The sequence below is a fragment of the Ceratotherium simum genome, chromosome 4 (assembly GCF_057802395.1).
Source record: "Ceratotherium simum simum isolate JZ-2026a chromosome 4, ASM5780239v1, whole genome shotgun sequence".
In the NCBI taxonomy this organism is placed as follows: Eukaryota; Metazoa; Chordata; class Mammalia; order Perissodactyla; family Rhinocerotidae; genus Ceratotherium; species Ceratotherium simum.
Genome location: NC_141903.1, coordinates 30,800,340 through 30,824,090, shown reverse-complemented (window position 1 = coordinate 30,824,090; position 23,751 = coordinate 30,800,340). Strand labels below are relative to the sequence as shown.

The 23,751-nt window shown below is 37.4% G+C and overlaps 1 protein-coding gene across 4 annotated transcripts in view; it reads right to left on the bottom strand.

The window, feature by feature from the left end:
• Positions 1-66: 66 nt before the first annotated feature.
• Positions 67-23,751, bottom strand: part of LARS1 (leucyl-tRNA synthetase 1) — a 62,853-nt gene continuing 39,168 nt past the window's right edge. For all 4 annotated transcript variants that reach the window (XM_004420030.3, XM_087429608.1, XM_087429607.1 and 1 more), the window contains 11 exons: positions 23,309-23,372; positions 19,427-19,610; positions 17,218-17,308; positions 15,785-15,925; positions 14,619-14,759; positions 14,293-14,403; positions 11,957-12,067; positions 9,442-9,546; positions 7,343-7,438; positions 5,187-5,319; positions 67-475 (listed from right to left, as the gene is read on the bottom strand). In XM_004420030.3, the coding sequence (XP_004420087.2) occupies positions 270-475; positions 5,187-5,319; positions 7,343-7,438; positions 9,442-9,546; positions 11,957-12,067; positions 14,293-14,403; positions 14,619-14,759; positions 15,785-15,925; positions 17,218-17,308; positions 19,427-19,610; positions 23,309-23,372 (1,383 nt within the window). In that variant the 3' untranslated portion in view covers positions 67-269. The remainder of the gene's footprint in view (positions 476-5,186; positions 5,320-7,342; positions 7,439-9,441; positions 9,547-11,956; positions 12,068-14,292; positions 14,404-14,618; positions 14,760-15,784; positions 15,926-17,217; positions 17,309-19,426; positions 19,611-23,308; positions 23,373-23,751) is intronic.

Genomic DNA, 23,751 nt, shown 5'->3' with positions numbered 1-23,751 from the left:
AGCTTCTGGGAAATAGCAATAATTTGTTAAAAAAAACTAAAAAAAGTATGGCACAAACTATTTCACTTAGAGGCCCCAAGAAGGGAAAAAAAAATTTATTAGGTCCAGGAATCCAAGATGACTTGGTATAATTATGATTATATGCAGAATTTGATAGTGAGAAATGAAATCTATTTAGGTCCAGCCTAAGGTTCTCATAGCCAATCTGTAGGCACAATCAGAGTAGTCATATCCCCAGACAGCAGGATATATCTCCAATTTACACAAGTTTAATGAACCAGATAGATAATAGTATCACCAATGTCTGCCTGTAGCCCATTTTCAATGAGATGAATTTTCTTGCTCATGAGGTCCACATGGAAAACAGCATGCTCAGAAATGGGGGTCTTCTCAGTGTGCTCTTTTCCTAGGACAGGCACTCGCCGAGGCCCCAGCAGTGGATCATCAAATCTCATCAGCTTCACTTTGGAAAGGTCTACAGCAAAAGAGATTATCACTATGAGCATTTAATTACAGTCACTGATTCAAACCCATGCCTGAGTGAGATAACTCATGTTTTAAAACATTGGTTGTGGGCCGGCCCGGTGGCTTAGTGGTTAAGTGTGCGCGCTCCGCTGCTGGTGGCCCGGGTTCGGATCCCGGGCACGCACCGACGCACCGCTTCTCTGGCCATGCTGAGGCCGCGTCCCACATACAGCAACTAGAAGGATGTGCAACTATGACATACAACTATCTACTGGGGCTTTGGGGGAAAATAAATAAATAAGTAAATAAAATTATTAAAAAAATAAAAAATAAAAAAAAAATAAAACATTGGTTGTTATATCCAAAAAATATTTTTATCAGATTATTAAATAGGTTCCAATCTCAGAAAACAAAGCCAAATCTAACAAATCTTCATCCTCTGTCAGCTTTTACCCAGGTCAAAGATAGTCAGAGATTCTGTATAATACATCTCCTGGAATTATAAACCAAGAGGAAAGATTGAGTATATTTTTGAGCATTATCCTATATGGTTTCTCAAATCACTTCCTATATGCCTCAACTGACCATTTTTCAGAACATCAAAAAGTCTAAAACTTATTTCTCTTTCTTGTCTTGCTTCCTAGAATACATTAAAACTGCAAAAGTTGTAGTTTTTTTTTTGGAAGATACTTTTGGAGAAAGAATTACTACTCTAAGAAATAGCATTACAAGTTTCTCGTTTTGCTCAAAGGATCAAAATGTTTGTATTAACAAGCTGATAAGAGACAAGGAGAGAAGGGGAAGGACAGGGGGAAAGAGAATAGCTTTTAGAATTTTGAGCTTCTGGATGAGTTCCAACCCTATGCTGCTTGAGATTTTCCTGATCTGCTCTTGTGTAAGCTGATAAGATGGCTCCTGGCAAAGAAAGCACTTGTCCCTTGAACAAATTTATGGACCCAACAATCCTGCCAACCACTGAACCTGAAAGAAATTTATTTATTTCAGCAATTCTGAGACTTCCCAACATCAAATGGTCTTATTTTATATGGTGGACAAACATCATAAATGACTACAAATGCTGATTCTGGGTTTATATCTCATTCTAAGTATAGCATGGCTAGTTAGGCTTAACCTGATCCACAGAAATAGAAGATATTTTCTGAATTACTTCTCGCCCCTTTCTAAAGCAGATCACTGGGTGGTCCATGAGCTACTCCCTCACGTTGCCTCAAGAGTATTAAGCTTTCCATGAGAGGGATAAGAGATAAAAGGAGACATTAATGCAGCTGGCAGCTATGCCAAGAGTACAGGTTATCCAGGCATTCTATTCTCCTTGGGAAACAAAGAGAGGACTGAAAGTTTAGAGTAGGGATCTTGGGCTTATAGAGCAATTACCTGCAACTATCATGAAGGCAAACCCTGCCTGCGAGTCTCTGGAGAGTCTCTACAGAGACCACACAATCTATTCTCAGATAAAGCAGAAGCACTGAAAATTAAAATGGGAAAGGAACAGATACAGCCTTCATGACAACCACGACCTTATTTTGGGGGAAGAATACAATTCATTTCAACAGCTACTGCAGTTTAACATGCACTTTGGTGATACTAAATATTTTGCTATGGAAGCAGTGACAAGTCCTGCCAGCAGATTTTATGCACAAAGCCTTTTACTGCAGATCTGCGTCTGCCTCTCTCTCTCTCTCTCTCTCTCTCTCTGAAACAGACCTCCCTCATCATTCCAAGCAATTCTGAATCAAACTATTTCAAAGAAGCCTTACTACTCAATCAGGCTTTTAAGTGACAAAACACATTTGCTTTGATGTTTCTACCATGTAGTTCATTACTGCCAATAAATTCTTGGCGCTTTCTTAGTGGTTTTACTATCTTTTCTTATTCCAGACCTCTCTTATCATTGAAAATGTTGAAATTTAAGTCTGCAACTACACAAGATTTAAGGCACTTAGAGAAAAGATGAGAGTGACTGAACGTCCCTAGAGACTGATAATGTGAAATAGAGCCTTTCACCTCCAAGTTATTAGTTCATATATGGCATGGGTTGTAAGTGATTTAAAGTCATTATCATCAAATAGTTGCTCAGTGGTCTTTGTGGAGCAGAATGATGGTTTTAGTCCAGTTCCTCCTGGACCTAGATCATAATCACCCTCAAAACAATTGGCACTAATTGGTCGACTCACTGGCTATTGCAGCAGACAGACCAAGAAATATGTCATTGAATTTCACTCCTTTCCCATCTCATATACTCAATATACTCAGCCCCTCAGATATCAAAGCATCCTGAGGGCTTTTGGAAAAGTCTCAAGGTTAGAGCTCTTCTGTAGATACTTGGAGGAATATCAATTTCAAACTCCCCTTAACATTTCTATCTATTTTCTAAAATTCACAGCAGCTACTAACATCAAACTTAAAGCACTTGATGATAATATTAATCACAGTTAGTATGACAAAAGATCGAAGAATTATGCCAGAGGCTCAGTGAGAAAAGATGAGATATAGAAAACACATTTCAGTACAATTCTGAAGAATCTAGTCAGTGCTATATCTAAGTATATTTATAAGGAAGGCAGGTTTAACATTATATAATACAAGATTCAATACAGGAATACATCCTCTCATGTGCTACAACCTCATAATAATCCTATCCAGCAGGTCCAAACGAATATCTGCTTTCTTTAAAAGCCATCATATCGTTCTTCAGAGCTAAGAGTTCCTCCCGTTACACAATCTTCTTATGACTGAATATATGCGACATAAAACAGCCAAATGGAAGGCCACAAAATGGCTTCCAATATGTTCATATTTCGAAATTTTCAAGTTCTGCTTTTTGTGACCCATAAGTTCCAAGGATGGTGCTATCATTCTACAGTACCTAGTTTACTGAGGGAACATGATAAATATCTATAACATGGATGAACCTTGAAGACATTTTGCTAAGTGAAATAAATGAGATGAAAAAAAGGACAAATATTGTACGCTTCCACTTATATAAGATACCTAGAACAGTCAAATACACAGAGGCAGAAAGCAGAACAGTGGTTATCAGGGACTAGAGGGAGGTAGAATGGAAAGTCATTGTTTAACGGGTGCAGGGTTTCAGTTTGGGATAGTGAAAAAGTTCTATAGATGGATCGTGTAAATTCACAACAATGTGAATGTACTTAATGCCAATGAACTGTATACTTAAATATGACTAAAATGGTCAATTTTATGTTATATATATTTTACCATAATTTTTTAAAATATTTACAAACAATAAAATCCCTAGCTCTAATATATTGCTGGTACACAGTGAAACAAGTATTAGTGTTTCCCTCCTCCTAGTACATCCTTTCCCCTCACTCTCATGGGTATAATTTTCAAGGCCCCATCCAAACGATATTTTCTCCATAAATTCATCCCTGATCACAGCTGGAAATAATCTCACCTTTTTCTGTGCTGCAAATTTTATCTATACTTCTCTTACTGCACTCAGCAGTTTCTCCTTCAACTATGATTATGTACTTCAATAGCTTGGTCCCCTACTCCTTCACCAGATGCAGCCTCCTAATGAACAGTACTTTGTGGATTCCTCAAACTCCCTAGTATATGCATAGGAGTCTCTACTTACACACTCATCTCTACATACACTACACATGACAGTCTCTCAAGAAATGTCTACAGAAGGTGCACAAATGACTTCAAGAGAACAAAATATACATGGTAGAATGAATTCCAAAAGACTATTTTACGTCTTCTATGTTAATGGAACATTGTTACCCTGAATATAGTCCATAAATTAGGTCACTGTCTGGGATTTGTAATCTTTTCAGAAAATTTTTACACTGATGGAATGTGGCCCAGTCAGCTCTTGATTGCCATCAAGAAGAGAAGAGAGAGACAATGCAAAATAGGGAATCTCAACATTACTTTGTCTTCATAATTTGGAAGAAAAATAATACAGAGACACACTAACTCCCTTCACACTGCTCAGCCTAAGACCTGGCTGAGTGATAAAAAAAGAAGCCATAAATTATTATATTAAATCTAATCATAGAAGATCTAGACTTAATCTTGATAAGAAATTACGATTATTTACATATTTTACCCGGAGGTACACTGTTTAGAAGAATAAGAGCTTTGGAGTCAAACAGACTTGAGTTTGAATTCCAGCTCCAGGATTTACCAGCTGAATGAAACTTGCAAGCTGTTTAGCCTTTCTGACCTCCATTTCATCATCTGTGAAAGGGGAATAATAATACCCTCTACATTATAGGGTCATAAAAGGATTAAACAGCTAATACATGGCAGACACACAATAACTTTTACTCTATTTCTCTTCCTTCCTCACGAACAGACCCAGCTGGGCAGGTTAGTTTGAATATTATGGGTATCTGTTCCTTAATTCTGAATACTCTTGGGAGAGAGAAACTGCTTGTCACAATTTTAAAGCTAGATGGAGTCTTGAAAAAGCATCTAATCCAGTGTCCTCATTTTACTAAAAGAGAGATCAGTTTAGAGTTTAAGTGACATGGCCAAGTCACCAAGCTACCTAGTCACAATGTCCCAAAGAGAATATAGGTTTCCTGATTCTGGGTCCAGTACTCTTTCCACAACATTGCACAGCTGTCCCCAAGCAAGCCAGTTACTTTACTCTCTCTCCTCTGCTTAGAACTCATCAAATCCATAAGCTACTGCCAAATGTGCATTTCAGGGAAACCACTTACCTTTGATACCTCGGTCCATTTTCATTAAACGCCTGATTATAGAATCGCGGTTATCTCCTTGCCTGATTTCAATTTTGGTTGAGAAGTGGCCATTGGATGGCTGGGGATTGACTAGGGAAACTGACACACCAGGCTACGAAAATAAAGAGAAAATGATTGTTATAGGAACTCAAATTTAAATACTGCTGAGGGAGGGGGACTCTAATTCTAGTATTCTAAATTTAATTCTAGTATTCTAAAATCAAGATCAAGTGATACTCAAATATGAAAGAAAAGATATACAAAGGCTCATGCTTACAACCAAATGCCTAGGTAAAAATGACTGACTACTATATCAATACTGATGATGCATGATAACAATAATTTATTTTTTCTTCTACAACTACCATCATTTATCAAATTTCTACTATGTACCAGGCACTGTACTATGCACTTTATAGACGGTATCCCCTATAGACAGTATCCCCTATATCCTGAAAGGTAGTTCTTTAAGACCCCTTTCCACAGATGAGAAGCTAAGAACCAGAAAGATTAACAAAGTAGCCCAAGGTCACAGAACTAGTATGAGGCAGAGCCAGAATTAAACCCAGTTCTATGCCATACTACCTCCCACACTATAAAAACTACACAGTCAAAGATTTGCCTATTATTTTAAGTGGAGAAAGTAAGCTGAGTCTTATGAAAGACTTAAATACATAGTAGCTTAATGGAATGCTTGAAACTAGCTTAAATAAACACATTTGTATAGGGAATACAATTTCATCTACCTATCTCTGTGGCCAGAATGACTGCACTTTTTTTTTTTTTTTTAAAGATTTTATTCATTTATTTTTTTCCCCCCAAAGCCCCAGTAGACAGTTGTATGTCATAGCTGCACATCCTTCTAGTTGCTGTATGTGGGACGCGGCCTCAGCAAGGCCAGAGAAGTGGTGCATCGGTGCGCGCCCAGGATCCGAACCCGGGCCGCCAGCAGTGGAGAGCGTGCACTTAACCGCTAAGCCACGGGGCCGGCCCATGACTGCACTTTGAAAAGACACCATATCTAGGGGCCAGCCCCGTGGCTTAGCGGTTAAGTGCGCACGCTCTGCTGCTGGGGGCCCGGGTTCGGATCCCGGCCCCGCACCCACGCACCGCTTGTTCCGGCCATGCTGAGGCAGCATCCCACATACAGCAACTAGAAGGATGTGCAACTATGACATACAGCTATCTACTGGGGCTTTAGGGGGAAAAAAAAGGTGGAGGGTTGGCAATGGATGTTAGCTCAGGGCCGGTCTTCCTCAGCAAAAAGAGGAGGATTGGTATGGATGTTAGCTCAGGTCTGATCTTCCTCACAAAAATAAATAAATAAATAAAAATTAAAAAAAAATAAAAGACACCATATCTTAATGTAGTGAGAGTAGTCATAATATGATGATAAATTCAGGAGGGCTCCATGGTCATGATTACCTCATTCTTTCAAAATAGGTTTTTCTGTTTGCTGGGTTTTCAATTAAATGTGGAAGAAGGAACAGGATATACATTAAGTTCTCTGCTTATCAAGAAAAGTAGGGCATTTTGTGGACTCTCACAATTGTACTCCATTGGACTTTACCAAATATTGCCATTCTGAATGGATTCTTTGAGAGTGAATAAATACAATCCCCCAAAATTCCAAAACCTATTTATCTTCACCAGTAATGGCCAAAAAATAAAAAATTTTTAAAAAAAGCATTTCTAGCATCATATAAGATAATGCATCAGTCTGGTTTATGCCACAAGCCAAAAAGTCTTGAATAATATTATCAAACCAAGACTCATCTTAAGTATAAAAGCTCCTTTTCACTGTTTAAAAAAGTCTTACATTTCAATTTCTATTGCATTTTTTAATAAAAATCAGATTTTGAAAATAACTGTTTTTATTTTTAAACCCACAAAAAACATCTGAAGCCATCCATAATAGTAGAGGAAGGAAAACAGGATTGCACCAACTAGGGAATTAGAAGACCTCAAATCCAGCCCCATTTCTAACAAACTATGTGGCCTAGACCAAACCAATCACTTAACTTCTCTGGATCTCACTTCCTTCCATCTTTAAAATGATGGGTTTAGATGTAATGATCTCTAAGGTCTCTTCTAGCTCTAAAATGAAATGATTCAGTGAGATTCTTTCAACTTACTTCTATTCTGAAAACATTAAGTGGTTTCCCAGGACAGCAGTCTTCCCTGACTTTATCTTCTGCTTCAGAGGCAAACTTGACTTCTATATGTTCTAGCTAAATAGAGGGGAAAAAAATGGAAGTCATCAGTATCACTTAATATGATTTAAATTAATCATCACCTCATTTCACCAAAGAGCAAAACTAGGTTCTCCACTTAACATGAAATGGTCTGTGCAATTTTATTATTTTCCATATAAACATTAAATGAAATCTGTAATCAATTATTTAACACATCTTAGATGTCTCATAGTATTGTTATTTATACAGTCATGTTTACCATTTTCTATAATGAAATGTGGCATCTACCTGCTGTATAAGAGAAAATGAAAATCAGCATAAAAGGATTCCACTTAAAGGAACAAAGTTCAGAAATGCAGCATTTGAATAAAAGGCTTCCACTTAAATGGAAAAATTCAGAAATGCAGCATATTGCATACCCCTAAATATAAGATGATCCTCAATATAAGGTGTCCCCACTGTCCCAATGAAAAGATCCAATTCGTTTTTTGACCTCTGTGAACACATATGAACATTCAGAAATATATGTAAAATAGATGTCTACTAATATTTAATTTATTAATTTAATTATTAACTCATTTATAATTACATGACATAAAATGCTTATTTGGAAATAACTTTCTTTCATTTCCATATTTCATGAAACAATTTTATTCGAACTCTAAACCTGCATTTTTTTTTTACTTGTGTCTTCATTATCACTAGAACCACTTTCTGAGTTCTCTAACACAGTTTTCTAAAGCAAACTGTCTTTCCTTCTGCTTAAGTTGCCTGAGAGACAGCATTTTCAGAATCTACAGATGAAGCTGTGACTAGGGCAGGAAGATGGGATGGGGAGAAACTCACAGATATGCGAAAACTATAGGTAATGTTCTAGTTCTTGAGTTGGGTAGTAGATTCACGGATGTTCATTATATTAATTAAAAATAAATAAATAGATAAAAACCCAGGGCCAGGCAGGGACCAATGACAATAAAGTAGTCCCCACTTATCTGTGGTTTCAGTTACCAATGGCTAACCATCCAAAAATATTAAATGGAAAATTCCAGAAATAAACAATTTATCAGTTTTAAATTGCACGCTGTTCTGAGTAGCCTGATGAAATCTCGTGCCATCCCACTCTGATCCGCCAAGGACGTGAATCTTCCCCTTGTCCAGCATATCCCTGCTGTATATGTTACCTGCCCATTAGTCACGTTTAGCCATCTCGGTTATTAGATTGACTGTTGTGGTATTGCAGTGCTTATGTTCAACTAACTCTTATTTTACTTAATAATAGCCCCAACGCCAAGAGTAGTGATGCTGGCAACTCGGATATGCCAAAAAGAAGCTCTAAAGTACTTCCTTTAAGTGAAAAGGTGAAAGTTCTCGATTTAACAAGGAAAGAAAAATGCTGAGGTTGCTAAGATCCATGGTAACTTTTATTACAGTATATTGTTATAATTCTTCTATTTTATTATTAGTTATTGCTGTTAATCTCTTACTTGCCTAATTTATAAATTAAACCTTATCATAGGTACGTATGTATAGGAAAAAACACAGTATATATAGGGTTTGGTACTATCCATGGTTTCAGGCAACCACTGGGGGTCTTGGAACATATCCCCCACAGATAAGGGAGGACTACTGTATACTATGAACCAAAGATTCTAATTAATCCAATTCTGTGAATCCGAGGTCTAAAAGGGAGGGGGGAAAAAAGAAACAATTCAGAGTGCCCCTTAATGTGAGAGATTTTGAAAGTATTTGAATATAAGGTCTCTCTTCATTCTTTTAAAGATAATTTGGGGGGGAAAATCCAGGCATACACACTTAGTATTTTATGTATAGAATAACTGATAAGTGAAATAGCACATTTTTTCTTCCTGCAATTTCTACACCCATCCATTCTCTTTCCCTCCAAAAATATTTTTGACTGATGTTTGGCAAAGGTACTAAACAAAGAAGATGAAGTTTATAAAAAGACTTATTATAAAACAAAAGAACTGGATTATGTTTACTATAGTTAACTAGTTATTACAATCCCTGGCCCATCTTACCTCAAGGGAATTGGTCAGGTAGACAATATTCTCCATAAGCACCGCTTGTTCATCAAATTCTAACTGCAAATCCAGAACACGAGGCCCCATCTTCTCCAGATTTTCCTAATGGTCAAAATGGTTTTGAAAAACAAAATCACATTAAGAATATGTTGGAGGGGACCAGCCCCGTGGTGTAGTGGTTAAGTTCAGCATGCTCCCCTTCGGCAGCCCGGGTTCGTGGGTTCAGATCCTGGGTGTAGACCTACACTACTTGTCAGCCATGCTGTGGCAGTGACCCACATACAAAATAAAGGAAGAGTGGCACAGACGTTAGCTCAAGGCGAATCTTCCTCAGCAAAACAAAAAAAAAGAATATGTTGGAAAGAATACATTTCCTCCAAAGCAATCATTCCTCTCTCAATTGATAAAATCTTCGAATTTGAACAGTTAAAGGAAAGGCCTTGGACTCATGGTTTCCCTTATCTATGTCTGCTTGTTAATGAAATTACTAGCTCAGAGTAATTATCATTTAAAGTATGATAAGATTAGGCAGCACTGAAAAGACTAGAAAGACAAAGTTTTCAGATTTGTAAAAGAAGTATGATTTTATCACTGTTTATTTAGACTGACAATATCCAAACCCAAAGAATTCACTTTGACAAGGAATCAAACGAATGTGTGAAAATATCCTTTCAGGTTAACTGAAAAAGAAATAAATAAAATTTTCCAAGATACCACATCTTTAAAGCTATTTCAGAGAATAATGAATTAATAACAACCAAACAAAAAATTTCTGCAAATTTTAAAGACATTCAAAATGTAACCCTCAATATCCAAGTTCATATGCACAAATATAGCTAACTGCCTAGAACACGTTGCACTTACATGGAAGTGACCTGAGGAGATTCCTGATGTTCACTATTTTCATTTACCATCCAATTGTTTCTTTTCTCATGAAAAAGTGCTAGAAAGCCATTTTCTCATTCCCAGATTTATTAAACACTTTTCAGAGTTTCAAACCACTACTTTGCCTGGCAAATCACCAATATTACTAAAAAAATATATTACTACTCACAGTCTAACCCTGGTTTTTCAAAAAGCCAACTCTTGTTGAATCTAATATCATTTAATTAGTTTTCAAATCAGTTTCACTGGATTCTGTAAAGCATGTCATCAAAATTAATTGCCTTTGTAACCAACAATGGGATATTTTGTTGGATCGACATATCGACAATGGATCTGGCATTTTGACCAATGGCACTAGCTGAGTAGGGAACCAATGAATTATGAGCATACCAGCAAACATATTATAATTTGACTGGTACAGGTCAACTCAGGATTCTAAATTATTTCTGAAACTTCCAACACCATAAGGCTCAGATAGTTGACTGTAGTCTAGGAAAATTAAAAGGCTTTCCTAAGAATATAATCTCTGCAAAATAGGACAAGCTAAGAGTTTAGGTCTCCATCAGGCAGGCATCTGTAGCCTAGAAGATTCGGGATTTAATCTACAGTACAAGAACAACCACTATGTGCCTAGCAGGCTGGAATACACGGATTTACATTTTAAAAAAACATTTAGTGAGCCTACTTTTTGACAGGTAGTATTTAACTGTGTTAAGCGTATTATTTCATTTACTCCTCACAGCACTCCTAAAAGGTAGGTTCTATTAATTTCCTCATTTTATAGATGAAAAACTTTGTGTCCCAGAGAATTTAAGTGATTTGTCTAAGGCCTCAAAACTAAGAAGTGACAGACAAACAAGATTTGGACCAAGATATGTCTGACTCCAGAGCCTGAGATCTTAAGCAATATACAGCCTTCTTTCTGTTTCTCTTCGTCAGGAAATTCAATAGATCAATTATGTATATGAAGAAAACTAAAAGCCTAACCCAGTGATTCTCAGTGGGGGAGGTGACTGGGAGAAGGGGGCTGATTTTGCTCCCAGGAGACATTTGCCAACATCTGGAGACATTTTTGGCTGTCACAACTTGAAGTGGGGTGGGGAGAGGTTCTACTGGCTCTAGTGGGTAGAAGCCAAGGATACTGCTAAACATCCTATAGTGCACAGAACAGCCTCCCACAACAAAGAACTATCCAGCCCAAAATATCAACAGATCCACTGTTGAGAAACCCTGGTCTAACCCCATAAACAGCATTTATCCTGTTAAGCTAAACCTATACAAATGTAGAATCTTGGTTCCAGTAATAGGATCTAGTAAAAACACCCTAATGTAAGCCAAAAGAATATGCTTCCTTTCCAAACTGAAAAGAAGGGAAGGTAGAACATGAAGAGAATCATGTAGTGCAGCAATTCTAAACCAATTTTTCTTCCACAGTACATACTTTCACATACTCAGCAATTTCACCGGTAAACCCCAAACCTGATGGCTCATTTCTCACAACCACTGATTGAAAAGTGCTATTTTAGCATATTTCTGGAGAGACTGTACCCAAAGTTTTCCCCTTCCTTCTACTATCCTATCTAGCCATTACTCATGTGGTCACAGCTGCACAAGGTCCACAGCCTACCTTAATCATGGCGACAAATGGCATCACTTTCTTCATATGTTTCTTCAATTCTGGCAAATTGCCTAGTTCACTAGCAATGACTTTGTTATCAGGCAACTTTCCACCGTTGGTCTAAAAAAAAGAGTGAGGGAGGAACGTAAAGAAAAATATTTTAAAGATAAAGCAGGATAGTAGATGTGCCTGTCGGAAGTTAGCCACACACAGAATGGTAGCCCCTACCAGTCTGCTGGAGAAGAGAAGAGCAATGTGCAACCCCCAGCATCATGGGCAAGTGAAACGTGAATGAATAATACAGAAGGGAGTCTCCTGTCCCTCTACATTCAAAGGATACATATTTTTTAGAATAAAGGAGAAAAGCAGGTGCTTCATGTTGAATATTTAGTTTTTCCTTACGCTAATGGCACCTCCAGGATTGTAACATTAGATCTCGTCTAGTGAGAAAACGAAATAGTCTTATAAAGATCTTGTTTGTCTTCAAACTTCTAAAAGCATTTCATTAGTCATATCAAAATGAAAACTACACAACTATGATACAAGATTTATATGTCTGCTTTTGAACATTCTTCCTTATAAATTGTTACCACAAATGTGAAAAAAAGAATCCCTAGCTATCAACTTGTTTAAAACAGTATCCTTTCTATCTACTCAAAACTAAATGCCTATTCATATATCACTAATATGCACAGAGTCCCAAATGTGCTGCCTGAATTTAAATTCATTTCTGCAACATCAACTGTCCCCTTCAATAGAGTGAGAAATAAAGTAAACAGTTTTCAGAGTTTTGGGTAACTTATTTTCTCCTTATTGTAAAAGCATAGTATCAAAGCCAAGGGTTGGGAATGAATCTAAAAGAAAAGTAACATATAGTAAGATTCCCAATAATCTATTTACTTTCAATTCTAACCTTTACTAAAGTACATGGAAAAAAATATTTTCTCCACTTGTCAATATGTTGCTTTGAAATATATATGAAAGAGAAAAAAGGAGAGAGTGGGAAACACTCCTTTTCCTTATGTCACCAAAAAGGTGCCATATTCAACATAAGAACATTCTTCTTGATTATAAACCAACATTCTTTTATTTCTTTTAGATGAAAACAAACGAAAATTTCAAAGGAAGCTGTCCATTCCAAATAATGCCAAAAGATGATGTTGTTTTGAAACTATATAATATCTAGTCAACGAATACTAAGTAAAAATATAACTTCTAAAAGAACAGTGGTGATGCATTTTTAATACCTGGGACACAACATACTATATTTGGTTCTTCCACTGCTTCCTTGGAAGTGGTAGTATGAATATGTAACCCACTGAGGCATAATTTCATTTTTCTACCTACCGAAGTAGCTTTTACTCTTTTACTTACCATAAGTCAAAATCTGCAAGCAGATTCTAAAGGCTACATTCTATTTCTATCATACACGATCAAAGGAGGAGGTAGTTCTCCCTAAAAGTAGGTTCACAAGGAAGACAAAAACACATGCTCTTCTCTCTTCATCAAATTTTACAAAGGTAAAAGTTTTTCTGAGTATTTCTTAATTAACTATGAAAAGTATTGAGGCAAAATTCCAGTCAAGTTCTAGAAAATCAAAAATAAAGATTTTTCCTTTATGTTATCACTTTATGTTTTGGCCATAATCCCTATTTTGTCTCTCTGTCTTTCTCTCTTTTAAGAGCACCTTAATGGTTTGTGTCTACGAATAACTCTTCTTAATTACCTGAGCAAGAATTCCACAACACATACTTGTTTCCATATTTTGAAGGTGAAAGGAAAAAGGTAGGTGAATTTTTTTCTTTAGGAAAACCTAGAACTGAGTTTAAATATTGAGTTTCCTTTAAATACAACTATCATATTTAGTAGCTATTTACCCAACAGAGCCAAAAACAATAACGAGCTTTTCATTTCTGTGGGTAATTATCAAAGCGAACATTTTCTTTTAAATTACTCAAGAGCCAAGCTTCAATTTTTTTCAAACATAATAAGGTTAAGGTTTCATGAATCCCAGTGTTCAAGTCACAACAAATCCAAAACACAAACTCAGTCTTTTTGCTTCATAATTTTAACCACATATATGAAAAAGTCCCACACCTTTTAATCACACAGAACTAGATCCAGTGTATTTTTGTATGAATGTTTCAGAAATGAAGAAAAAATAGCAGCTCTTGCCCTGGCATCCATTTAAGAGCCACCAAGGGTAACAAAGGACACTCCAGGCCTAAAGGTAAGTAAACAAAGCTGCCTGTCTTCCTTCCCCCAGACATTGCCAACATCCTAATAACAAGAACAGCATAAGCATTACACACAATATTAGGGGAGAAGTCTACTGTAAACATCACCTCAAAGTGATTACGTAGAACTGACAGGGTGATATGTTGCCACGATGGATAGTTCTTCGCCACATAGATGGTGCAATGTGAAGGCTTCTCAGGTGGTTGTTTGTCAGTCTTCTACAGGGCAGAGAAAAGGAAAAAAACATTTAATCACTTTCATAGAAACCAAAAATGAAAGAACCCTCCCCCAGTATATACCACCGCCTTTAACACCAAAAAATACATATACTACAAAATTGCATTAGCAGTGAAGACAGCCCTACACTTACTATTAAATGTTATTTGACCAACGACTTTTAAGGAATGACCTTTTTCTAAGAAAATGACTTCACCTTCCCTTTAGCAGGCATCATATAGTTCTTGAGTCGCAGTCTAAGGTCATGAGCTACTTCCATGAGATACTGCGAGGAACGTATCAAGGTTTCATCCACAGGACCTGCCAGAGGCCATGAAGCATTCATAATTGAGTTGGGCTTAAAAAAAAAAAAAAAAAGGGTTCCGTGAGATTAGACAACACAACTATTTTATGATTCTTGATTACAGTTTCATACCAAGGCTACCATCTGTAATTGTGTGCTCCAAGTTCAAACCTCACTACACATAACACACTTCCACAGCCCCTGATCTAATGTTCCCTAGAATTCAAGCTGTGAAGTCTGACTCTACACTTAATTAGCATCCATTTGTACAAGCGTATTAATACCCACATACATATGCTCACTTTCAAAGAAAATTATGTAATGATAATTTGCCTAAATTTAATCATTATTATATAAATTATGCATACTCTCAGTTTTTATTCTATTAATACATCCAGTATTGAAAGTATGGCTATTTGGTATATATGTCATGAGCAGATTTTTGCATTGTTCATGCACTGAAAAATACAAAAGAGCCTGGCTAATAAGGTTGGAAAGGAGTTATTAAACCAGCCAATCTGTTTATCTGCAAGTCTGGGAGAAATAATTGGATTTATCTTCACAGTAAGAATGCTAATATTCCTGAATATGCAGGCCTATATATGCCAGGAATCTTATATAAAACAAGAATATTTATGCAAATATACACTTCTATCTTTGCTTATAAGCAGCTCATAACAGTAATTTATATCTTTCTGAATATTTTCACCTTTTTAACAAACAGCTGGAAAACCAACATTAGTTATACATAATAGTTATACATATTCAAATATACATTTGAATATATTCAAATATAACATTTCCTAATAGGAAGTAGGTGATAAACAACATGTACATAGTCACATGCTTTTAAAATACATATACTTTGTGTATATAAATAAAGGTGTATATGTGATGTATCTGTCTAAACAGGAGGGACCTTCAGTTTAACCCGCGTAATACTTATGAGATGATGAATCCAGCATTATTCTTGAAATACTCATTTTCAGTCGTTTCCTCTTAAGCAACATTTATTACCACAACAGTTATTTAATGAGGCCAAAATCAAAACCACCCACATCTTAAATGCATATAAGTACCTTTCCCAGGAGTGTCCAGATGTGCTCACAAATATGTGGACAGACTGGAGCCAAGAGAAGTGTCTGAACTTCAATAAACCGGAACACAAGGTCTCTGTGCATCCCTTCTATGGCCAATTCACGGTACTTATCTTTTGAGGCCTATAAAATTCGAAATTATTTACCATTTCTCTCCTTATACTTTTTTAAAATAAAATTAAAGGAAAAAAAAATTCAGTTAACGCATTTTTAAGTTTTCAGTCTTTTTAAATTCCATAATGAATTTTTGTAAAGGTTTTACTCTATTTTTAACAACTAGCAAGTAAACGTGTATCAATCCTTGTCCAAAGGATATTGCAGTTTTACATTAATGATCCTCAAGAAAAATTTTTTAAAACGACATTTTCTAACAGATATAAAAGTTGAACCATTTAAACTGTGTACTAAGGGTAAATGCTCTGAGAAGCATGTAGGAAAGATATTAAGTATCAAAAAAGGCTATAAATATGACACATTGCTATGCTCAGCACTTATCCTTATTTAACCACCTCTCTGAAAACCATGTTACATAAATCCCAATGCTATATTTTACAAAAGTGATTGAGGAAAGCTACATTTTTACTTTAAGCATTTGAACTGCCAAACTTGAGGAAATACTGACACCTTGTGGAAAACCTCAGATAATGTTTGCTTTCAAACTAACAGCAATTAGTTACAATTTTGTCTTTATTTTTTATCAATTTAAAAATGTTTTCCTGGGGCTGGCCCCGTGGCTTAGCGGTTAAGTGCGCGCACTCCACTACTGGCGGCCCGGGTTCGGATCCCGGGCACACACCAACGCACCGATTCTCCAGCCATGCTGAGGCCGCATCCCACATACAGCAACTAGAAGGATGTGCAGCTATGACATACAACTATCTACTGGGGCTTTGGGGGAAAAAATTAAAAATAAATAAATAAATAAATAAATAAAAATGTTTTCCTGAAAAATGTGGCTGATTTTTAGATTTAACCTCTTTTTTTTTTTCCCCTAAAGCCCCAGGCGATAGTTGTAAGTCATAGTTGCACATTCTTCTAGTTGCTGTATGTGGGACGCGGCCTCAGCATGGCCGGAGAAGCAGTGCGTCTGTGCGCGGCCGGGATCCGAACCCGGGCAGCCTGCGGCGGAGCGCACGCACTTAACCGTTAAGCCACGGGGCCGGCCCAGATTTAACCTCTTTACTAACTCATGGCTCAACTAGAAACAGATTTACCTATAGTAAGTGGATTCAACAAGAAAAAGTATCAAAGAAAATTATTTAAAATCACAATTCATTGAAGAATTTAAAAATTTCTTGGCAAGACTCAGTCTCCACTTTCATTGAGTTATTATGTTATAGCAGGAGGGAAAAGGGTGAAATACATCATATCCACACTGACATATTTTATAGCTACTAAAAGAATTAATAGCTTACCTGAAACTCAAAAAACCCTGTTTTCAAAGCTTCTTTAAACATCATCTTTTCATAGTTTTGGTCTGTTTTTATAATTCCTGCATTCATTTCACTATTGAATAGGGGAAAAAAAGGTTATTGAGTTTAAAGGCAAGTATATATAGGTATAAAAAACTGCCACATATACCGATAAACAGTAAAATGAGAACAATGCCTGAAACATTTAAGACTGCTCAGCCAGAAAACCATCTCTGTGTTCGTTGCAACTGCCCACTGCAGCTCCCTATTGTCTATCCACTCTGAAGTACTGTCATCTGATGCTGCTTAGAGCTCCTATTTATGACAATACAGTTAATGATGTGCTTATTTACAAATTCCTTGATGATGTAGGGCCGGCCCCATTGGGCAGCGGTTAAGTGTGCGCACTCTGCTTCGGCAGCCTGGGGTTCGCAGGTTCGGATCCCGGGCGTGCACCGACATGCCACTTGTCAAGCCATGCTGTGGCAGCGTCCTATATAAAGTAGAGGAAGATGGGCATGGATGTTAGCCCAGGGCTGATCTTCCTCAGCAAAAAAGAGGAGGATTGGCATCAGATGTTATCTCTGGGGCCGGCCCTGTGGCTTAGCGGTTGAGTGCGCGCTCTCCGCTGCTGGCAGCCCGGGTTTGGATCCCGGGCGCGCACTGACGCACCGCTTCTCCAGCCATGCTGAGGCCCCATCCCACATGCAGCAACTAGAAGGATGTACAGCTATGACATATAACTATCTACTGGGGCTTTGAGGGAAAAAATAAATAAATAAATAAATAAACAAAAACAAAAAAAAAGATGTTATCTCTGGGCTGATCTTCCTCAGGAAAAAAAAAAAATTCCTTGAAGAAAACTTTATTATGAAGCCCAAAATGCAATATGAAAATAGGTTATGGGCCGGCTCCGTGGCTTAGCGGTCAAGTGCGCGCGCTCTGATGCTGGCGGCCCGGGTTCGGATCCCAGGCACGCCCCAAGGCACCACTTCTCCGTCCAGCGCGAGGCCAAGTCCCACGTACAGCAACTAGAAGGATGTGAACCTATGACATACAACTATCTGCTGGGGCTTTGGGGGGAAAAAAATGAATAAATAAAATCTTTAAAAAAAAAAAAAAAAGAAAATAGGTTAACTGAGGTTGCAGTCAGGTTTAATTGTTGCATTTTAAACAACTGACATTGGATATTGAAAAAAACTTCTCCTGCTACCTCAGGCCCTTCATAATTTGGCCTCAGCTAGCCCCAACTTGTTTGATCTCTTACTTCTGCCCTCCACATACTATACTTCAAATAAATACCATACTCTTTCCATGGCTTTCTCCTCTCCCTGAAAATATCCTGTTTATTTCAAAAGAAACCCAGAACTTACACGCCATCTCCTCTGAATTCCCTCTATCCCTATTATTACACTTATAATTGGTTGGATACGTGTTTTTCTCTCCTGCCAGAAGAGCCTACAATGAAGGATCAAGCCTTATTCACCTTTGTAACAGCAGGGTTTAGGATGGTTCTTGATACAAAGAGGTTGATAAACGTCTTTTGAAGGAAAAAAAAATGACAATTCTTTTCTTTTAATCTACTTCTCCTTTAACCATTCTGGCAAAACAGCATGGTAAAACGGTTATGACAATGGGCTTTGGAGACAGATAGAAGCAAGTTCATATCCCAAGTCCGACATTGCTAGCTTTGAGACATTTAATGAAATACTTAATTTTTCTAAGCTTTAAATTTCTTTAACTATAAAATAGAGCTAATAATATCTTCATCATATAAGGTTGCTATGAGGCTAAAATCAGATAATGGATGCAAAGTACTTAGCATAATACCTGGCACAAGTAAGTTTTCGATAAGTAGTAGCTATTATTAACATCTAATTTATTTTAGGAGTTTAGGAGAAATAAAAAAAGAAAACTTAAAAATGCACCAGTAGTGGGCCGGCCCCGTGGCTTAGCGGTTAAGTGCGCGTGCTCCGCTGCTGGCGGCCCGGGTTCGGATCCCGAGCACGCACCAACGCACCGCTTCTCCGGCCATGCTGAGACCGCGTTCCACATACAGCAACTAGAAGGATGTGCAGCTATGACATACAACTATCTACTGGGGCTTTGGGGGGAAAAAAATAAATAAATAAAATCTTTAAAAAAAAAAAAAAAAAAAAATGCACCAGTAGTAAGCAACTCCAAAGTATAGTGTTTGGGGTCCATAGATTACCTGGCAAAAACTCTGTCATTGAAGGTGCTGGCAGGACCACTTCTTAGGCTGTCCCAGTTGGCAACCATTTCTTTTACCCACTCCACCCAGGTGTACAGACGGAGAATATTTGCATCTGCCATGGCTTCCACAAAGTTAGCATCTTCAACAGTGTCACCAGCATCAGCCAGAGCCAAGCGCATTCCTGGTAGAAGAAGAAGAAAAAAAACCAATTGATGACTTAAAAATGTGGTTACTGGGGCCGGCCCCGTGGCTTAGCGGTTAAGTGCGCATGCTCCACTGCTGGAGGCCTGGGTTCGGATCCCGGGCGTGCGCCGACGCACTGCTTCTCCGGCCATGCTGAGGCTGCGTCCCACGTACAGCAACTGGAAGGATGTGCAACTATGACATACAACTATCTACTGGGGCTTTGGGGATAAAAAGGAGGAGGATTGGCAATAGATGTTAGCTCAGAGCCGGTCCTCCTCAGCGAAAAGAGGAGGATTAGCATGGATGTTAGCTCAGGGCTGATCTTCCTCACCAAAAAAAAAAAAAAGAAAAAAAAATATGTGGTTGCTAAACATCAACTATGTGTCCAGTTGGATACACTGCAAAGCCTACATATAAATTAAGAAATAAAAAATGCTTTAAAGGACTGCCATGGACCAACAGCAAAAATAAAAATCACCAAAAGTAGGATCCATAAAGATGTTGTTAAAATATCTGAATCATCTGTATTGATTTTACACTTAGCATCAATATGTGTTTCTTCTCAGGCATGAGTTAATGAGATAAAGTGATCTTTAATGAGACAAAGGAAGAAAACAATAAACTGGGGATAGATAGTGCTATCAATATCTCAGCCTCGTTTAGAGGTCGCAAAATATTATGATATTTTAATGCATGGGGCCCACATTGGTGTCTCATAAGTGTAAAAATATATATTTAATTTCTTAGTCCTAAAAGTAGACTCTTCTAAGTTTTCTACCACCAAATTTTACCTTTTTTTTTTTTAAGATTTTATTTATTTATTTTTTCCCCCCAAAGCCCCAGTAGATAGTTGTATGTCATAGCTGCACATCCCTCCAGTTGCTGTATGTGGGACACAGCCTCAGCATGGCCGGAGAAGCGGCGCGTCAGTGCGCACCCGGGATCCGAACCCGGGCCGCCAGCAGCGGAGCGCGCACACTCAACCGCTAAGCCACGGGGCTGGCCCCCCAAATTTTACTTTTTAAGCAAAACCTTCCATTCTAAAATACTGGACAAAATCATCAGTGCGAGTTTAATTAAATAAACTACAGGACTTCCTTGCAATGGAACACTACATTGCTGCAAAAAAGAGTGAGGAAACCCTTTGTGTATCAATATGGAGTGATCTCAGATATGAACTATTAAGTGAAAAAGGCAGTTCAGAACAGTATGTATAGTCTGCTACCATCTGTGCCTTAAAGGGGGAGATGAGAATATACAACATTAAGTTATGTATGCATTAAGTATCGTTTACAATACACAAGAAGCTGAAAACATTTTTTAAGTCTATTTTGAAATAATTTTACACTTATAGAAAAGTTGCAAAAGACAGCAAGAGAAAAAACATACACCATTTACCCAGCTTCCCTAATGTTAACAATTAATATAACCAATTCAAAACCAGGAAGTTAACATTAGTACAATGCTATTAACTAAACTATAGACTTTATTCACATTTTATCAATTTTTCCTCTACTATCCTTTTTCTGTGCCAGGACCCAATCCAGAATTCCACATTGCATTAACTGTTGTATCTCCTTGGTCTCTTCAAATCTGTGACAGTTTCTCAGTCTTTCCTTGTCTTTTATGACCTTGACACTTTTGATTAATACTAGTCAGTTTATTGAATAGAATTTCTCCCAGTTGGGTTTGTCTGATGTTTTCTCATGATCAGACTGAGGTTATGAACCTTTGGCAAGAATATAACAAAAGTGATGCTGTGTGTCTTCTCATTGCATCATTATCAGCGAGGTACATGATATCAATATGACTCATTACTGGTGTTGCGAAGCTTCATCACTTGGTTAGACAGTGTCTGCCAAGTTTCTCCATTGTAAAGTTACTGATTTTCCCTTTATGATTAAGAAATATCTTGAGAGAGATACTCTGAGAATATGCAATCCTCCTATTTCTTCTGAAACTTTGACCCACTGATTTTGACAACCATTTGTGGATCTTGCCTGTAACAGTTACTACTATGATGTTTGCTTAATGGTGATTTTATATTTCACTCAATCTTTTTACATATATTAATTGGAATTCTTCTGAAAGGAAGAGCTGTCCCTACTCTCCTATTTATTTATTCAATTATTAATATATATTAGTAAGAACTCATGAATATTTAATTTATTCATTGGGTTATAATCCAGTATCATTATTTACTTTGTTTCTTTTTTTTTTTTTTAAAGATTTTATTTATTCAGTTTTTTTCCCCCCAAAGCCCCAGTAGATAGTTGTATGTCATAGGTTCACATCCTTCTAGTTGCTGTACGTGGGACTCGGCCTCACGTTGGACGGAGAAGTGGTGCCTCGGGGCGCTCCCGGGATCCGAACCCGGGCCGCCGGCATCAGAGCGCACGCACTTAACCGCCAAGCCACGGAGCCGGCCCTACTTTGTTTCTTAAATTGTTCTAGCTTGGGCAATTGAGAGCTCCTTCAAGTTGGCTCCTATGTACTTTCAAAATGTCCCCTTCCTTTTTTAAACATTTCCTTATTTTCTGGCACCATAAGATGTTCCATGCTCATCTTGTCTTTTCCCTAGTACAGCCCTCAAATCAATCACTTCTCCTAGGAACCCTAGTTCCTTTTATTAGAGAATATATGTAGAAACCAAGATCCGAATGCCAGGTGTTCACTGCTCCTGATGTGTCACTGCTCCTAGGCCCTCTCAGCAGACAGAGCTAGGAAAATATATGCATGTATACTAACTCCCCACACACATCTATGTCCATTTTTATACATGTCTGTACATAAAATAAAACGATGAGTATCCAACACCACAGGGTTCATTCTAGCATTCCCCCTTTACTTATTTATAGTTTCTTTCTGACAGCAAGCTCTTATCTACAATATACTTATTTGTTCAATCCCAGTGTACACAAAAAGTAGTTTCAGAATTCTAATCTATACTCTTGTAATAGACTTACTAACTACAGTATTTGTGTACAGTTCTCTTGGCCTTTACACTGTTCAGTTAAAATACTGCTTTCCAAAGTTACTTAGGTTGATTCTTCCCCATCCTTTTCTGTATGGTCTCAAACCGTGCTAGCCATGATCAGTAAAAAGAAGTGGCATGATGACCAAAGACTAAGTTACATAAGAAATGAATGGTTTACCTCAATAAAAAAAATAATCAAAAAAAATTTTTTTTAAATAAATGGTTCCTTCAGGTTGGACGGTGCATTTCTTCTCATGACAAAGTAATGACTGAAAGGAACAGTACTGAGGCCAGGGAAAAAATGTTTTTCTGAAAAACGAATGCTCCCAGGTTCAAGTCACCTATATTTATATCAAATATGGAGGAAATACTTTGGAAAAGCTTCCTACATACCTAACATCTCTACAAACCAACTCTTTAATCTTAGAAGTAGTAAGAAATTAGAAACAAGCCAGGTAGCAATTGCAGTGATTTTCTTTCAAAAAAAGACTCTAATCAACTCAGCTTGAATTTCTTCCTTCTAAACAGATCATGTTGGCACTTCTTATATTTTAAATATTACTTCACTTGTACACAAAGAAAATGTAAATATTTTAAAGTATTGGTAAAAGCAAAAGAGAAAAGAAATAAAATTGAAACAACAATTTTAATTTTCCTCCTATAATCTAAGGAGAATCGGACCCTTTGCAAGAGCAATAACAAATAAGTATACTCACCGTCGGCTGAAAATTTGTCAAGAGCTTGGGTCAAAGTGAGGAAGTTGCCTGTGGATTTTGACATCTGAAATAGAGAGTCAACAATCAGGCTTCAGTAAGAATAAATGAACCAAATCAGCCAAATCAAATTAAATGGGTTGGTCATGATCAGATAAAGACAAAAAGGATTAGAAACATGGAAAGAAAAAGATATCTTACACTAATTTTACAGAGATGAAAACTGAAGCCCAGGGCCGGCCCTGTGGCTTGGTGGTTAAGTGCGCGCGCTGCGATGCTGGCAGCCCGGGTTCGGATCCCGAATGCGCATCGAGGCACCACTTCTCTGTCCATCCTGAGGCCGAGTCCCACATACAGCAACTAGAAGGGTGTGCAGCTATGGCATACAACTATCTACTGGGGCTTTGGGGGCAAAAAATAAAATAAATAAAATCTTTAAAAAAAAA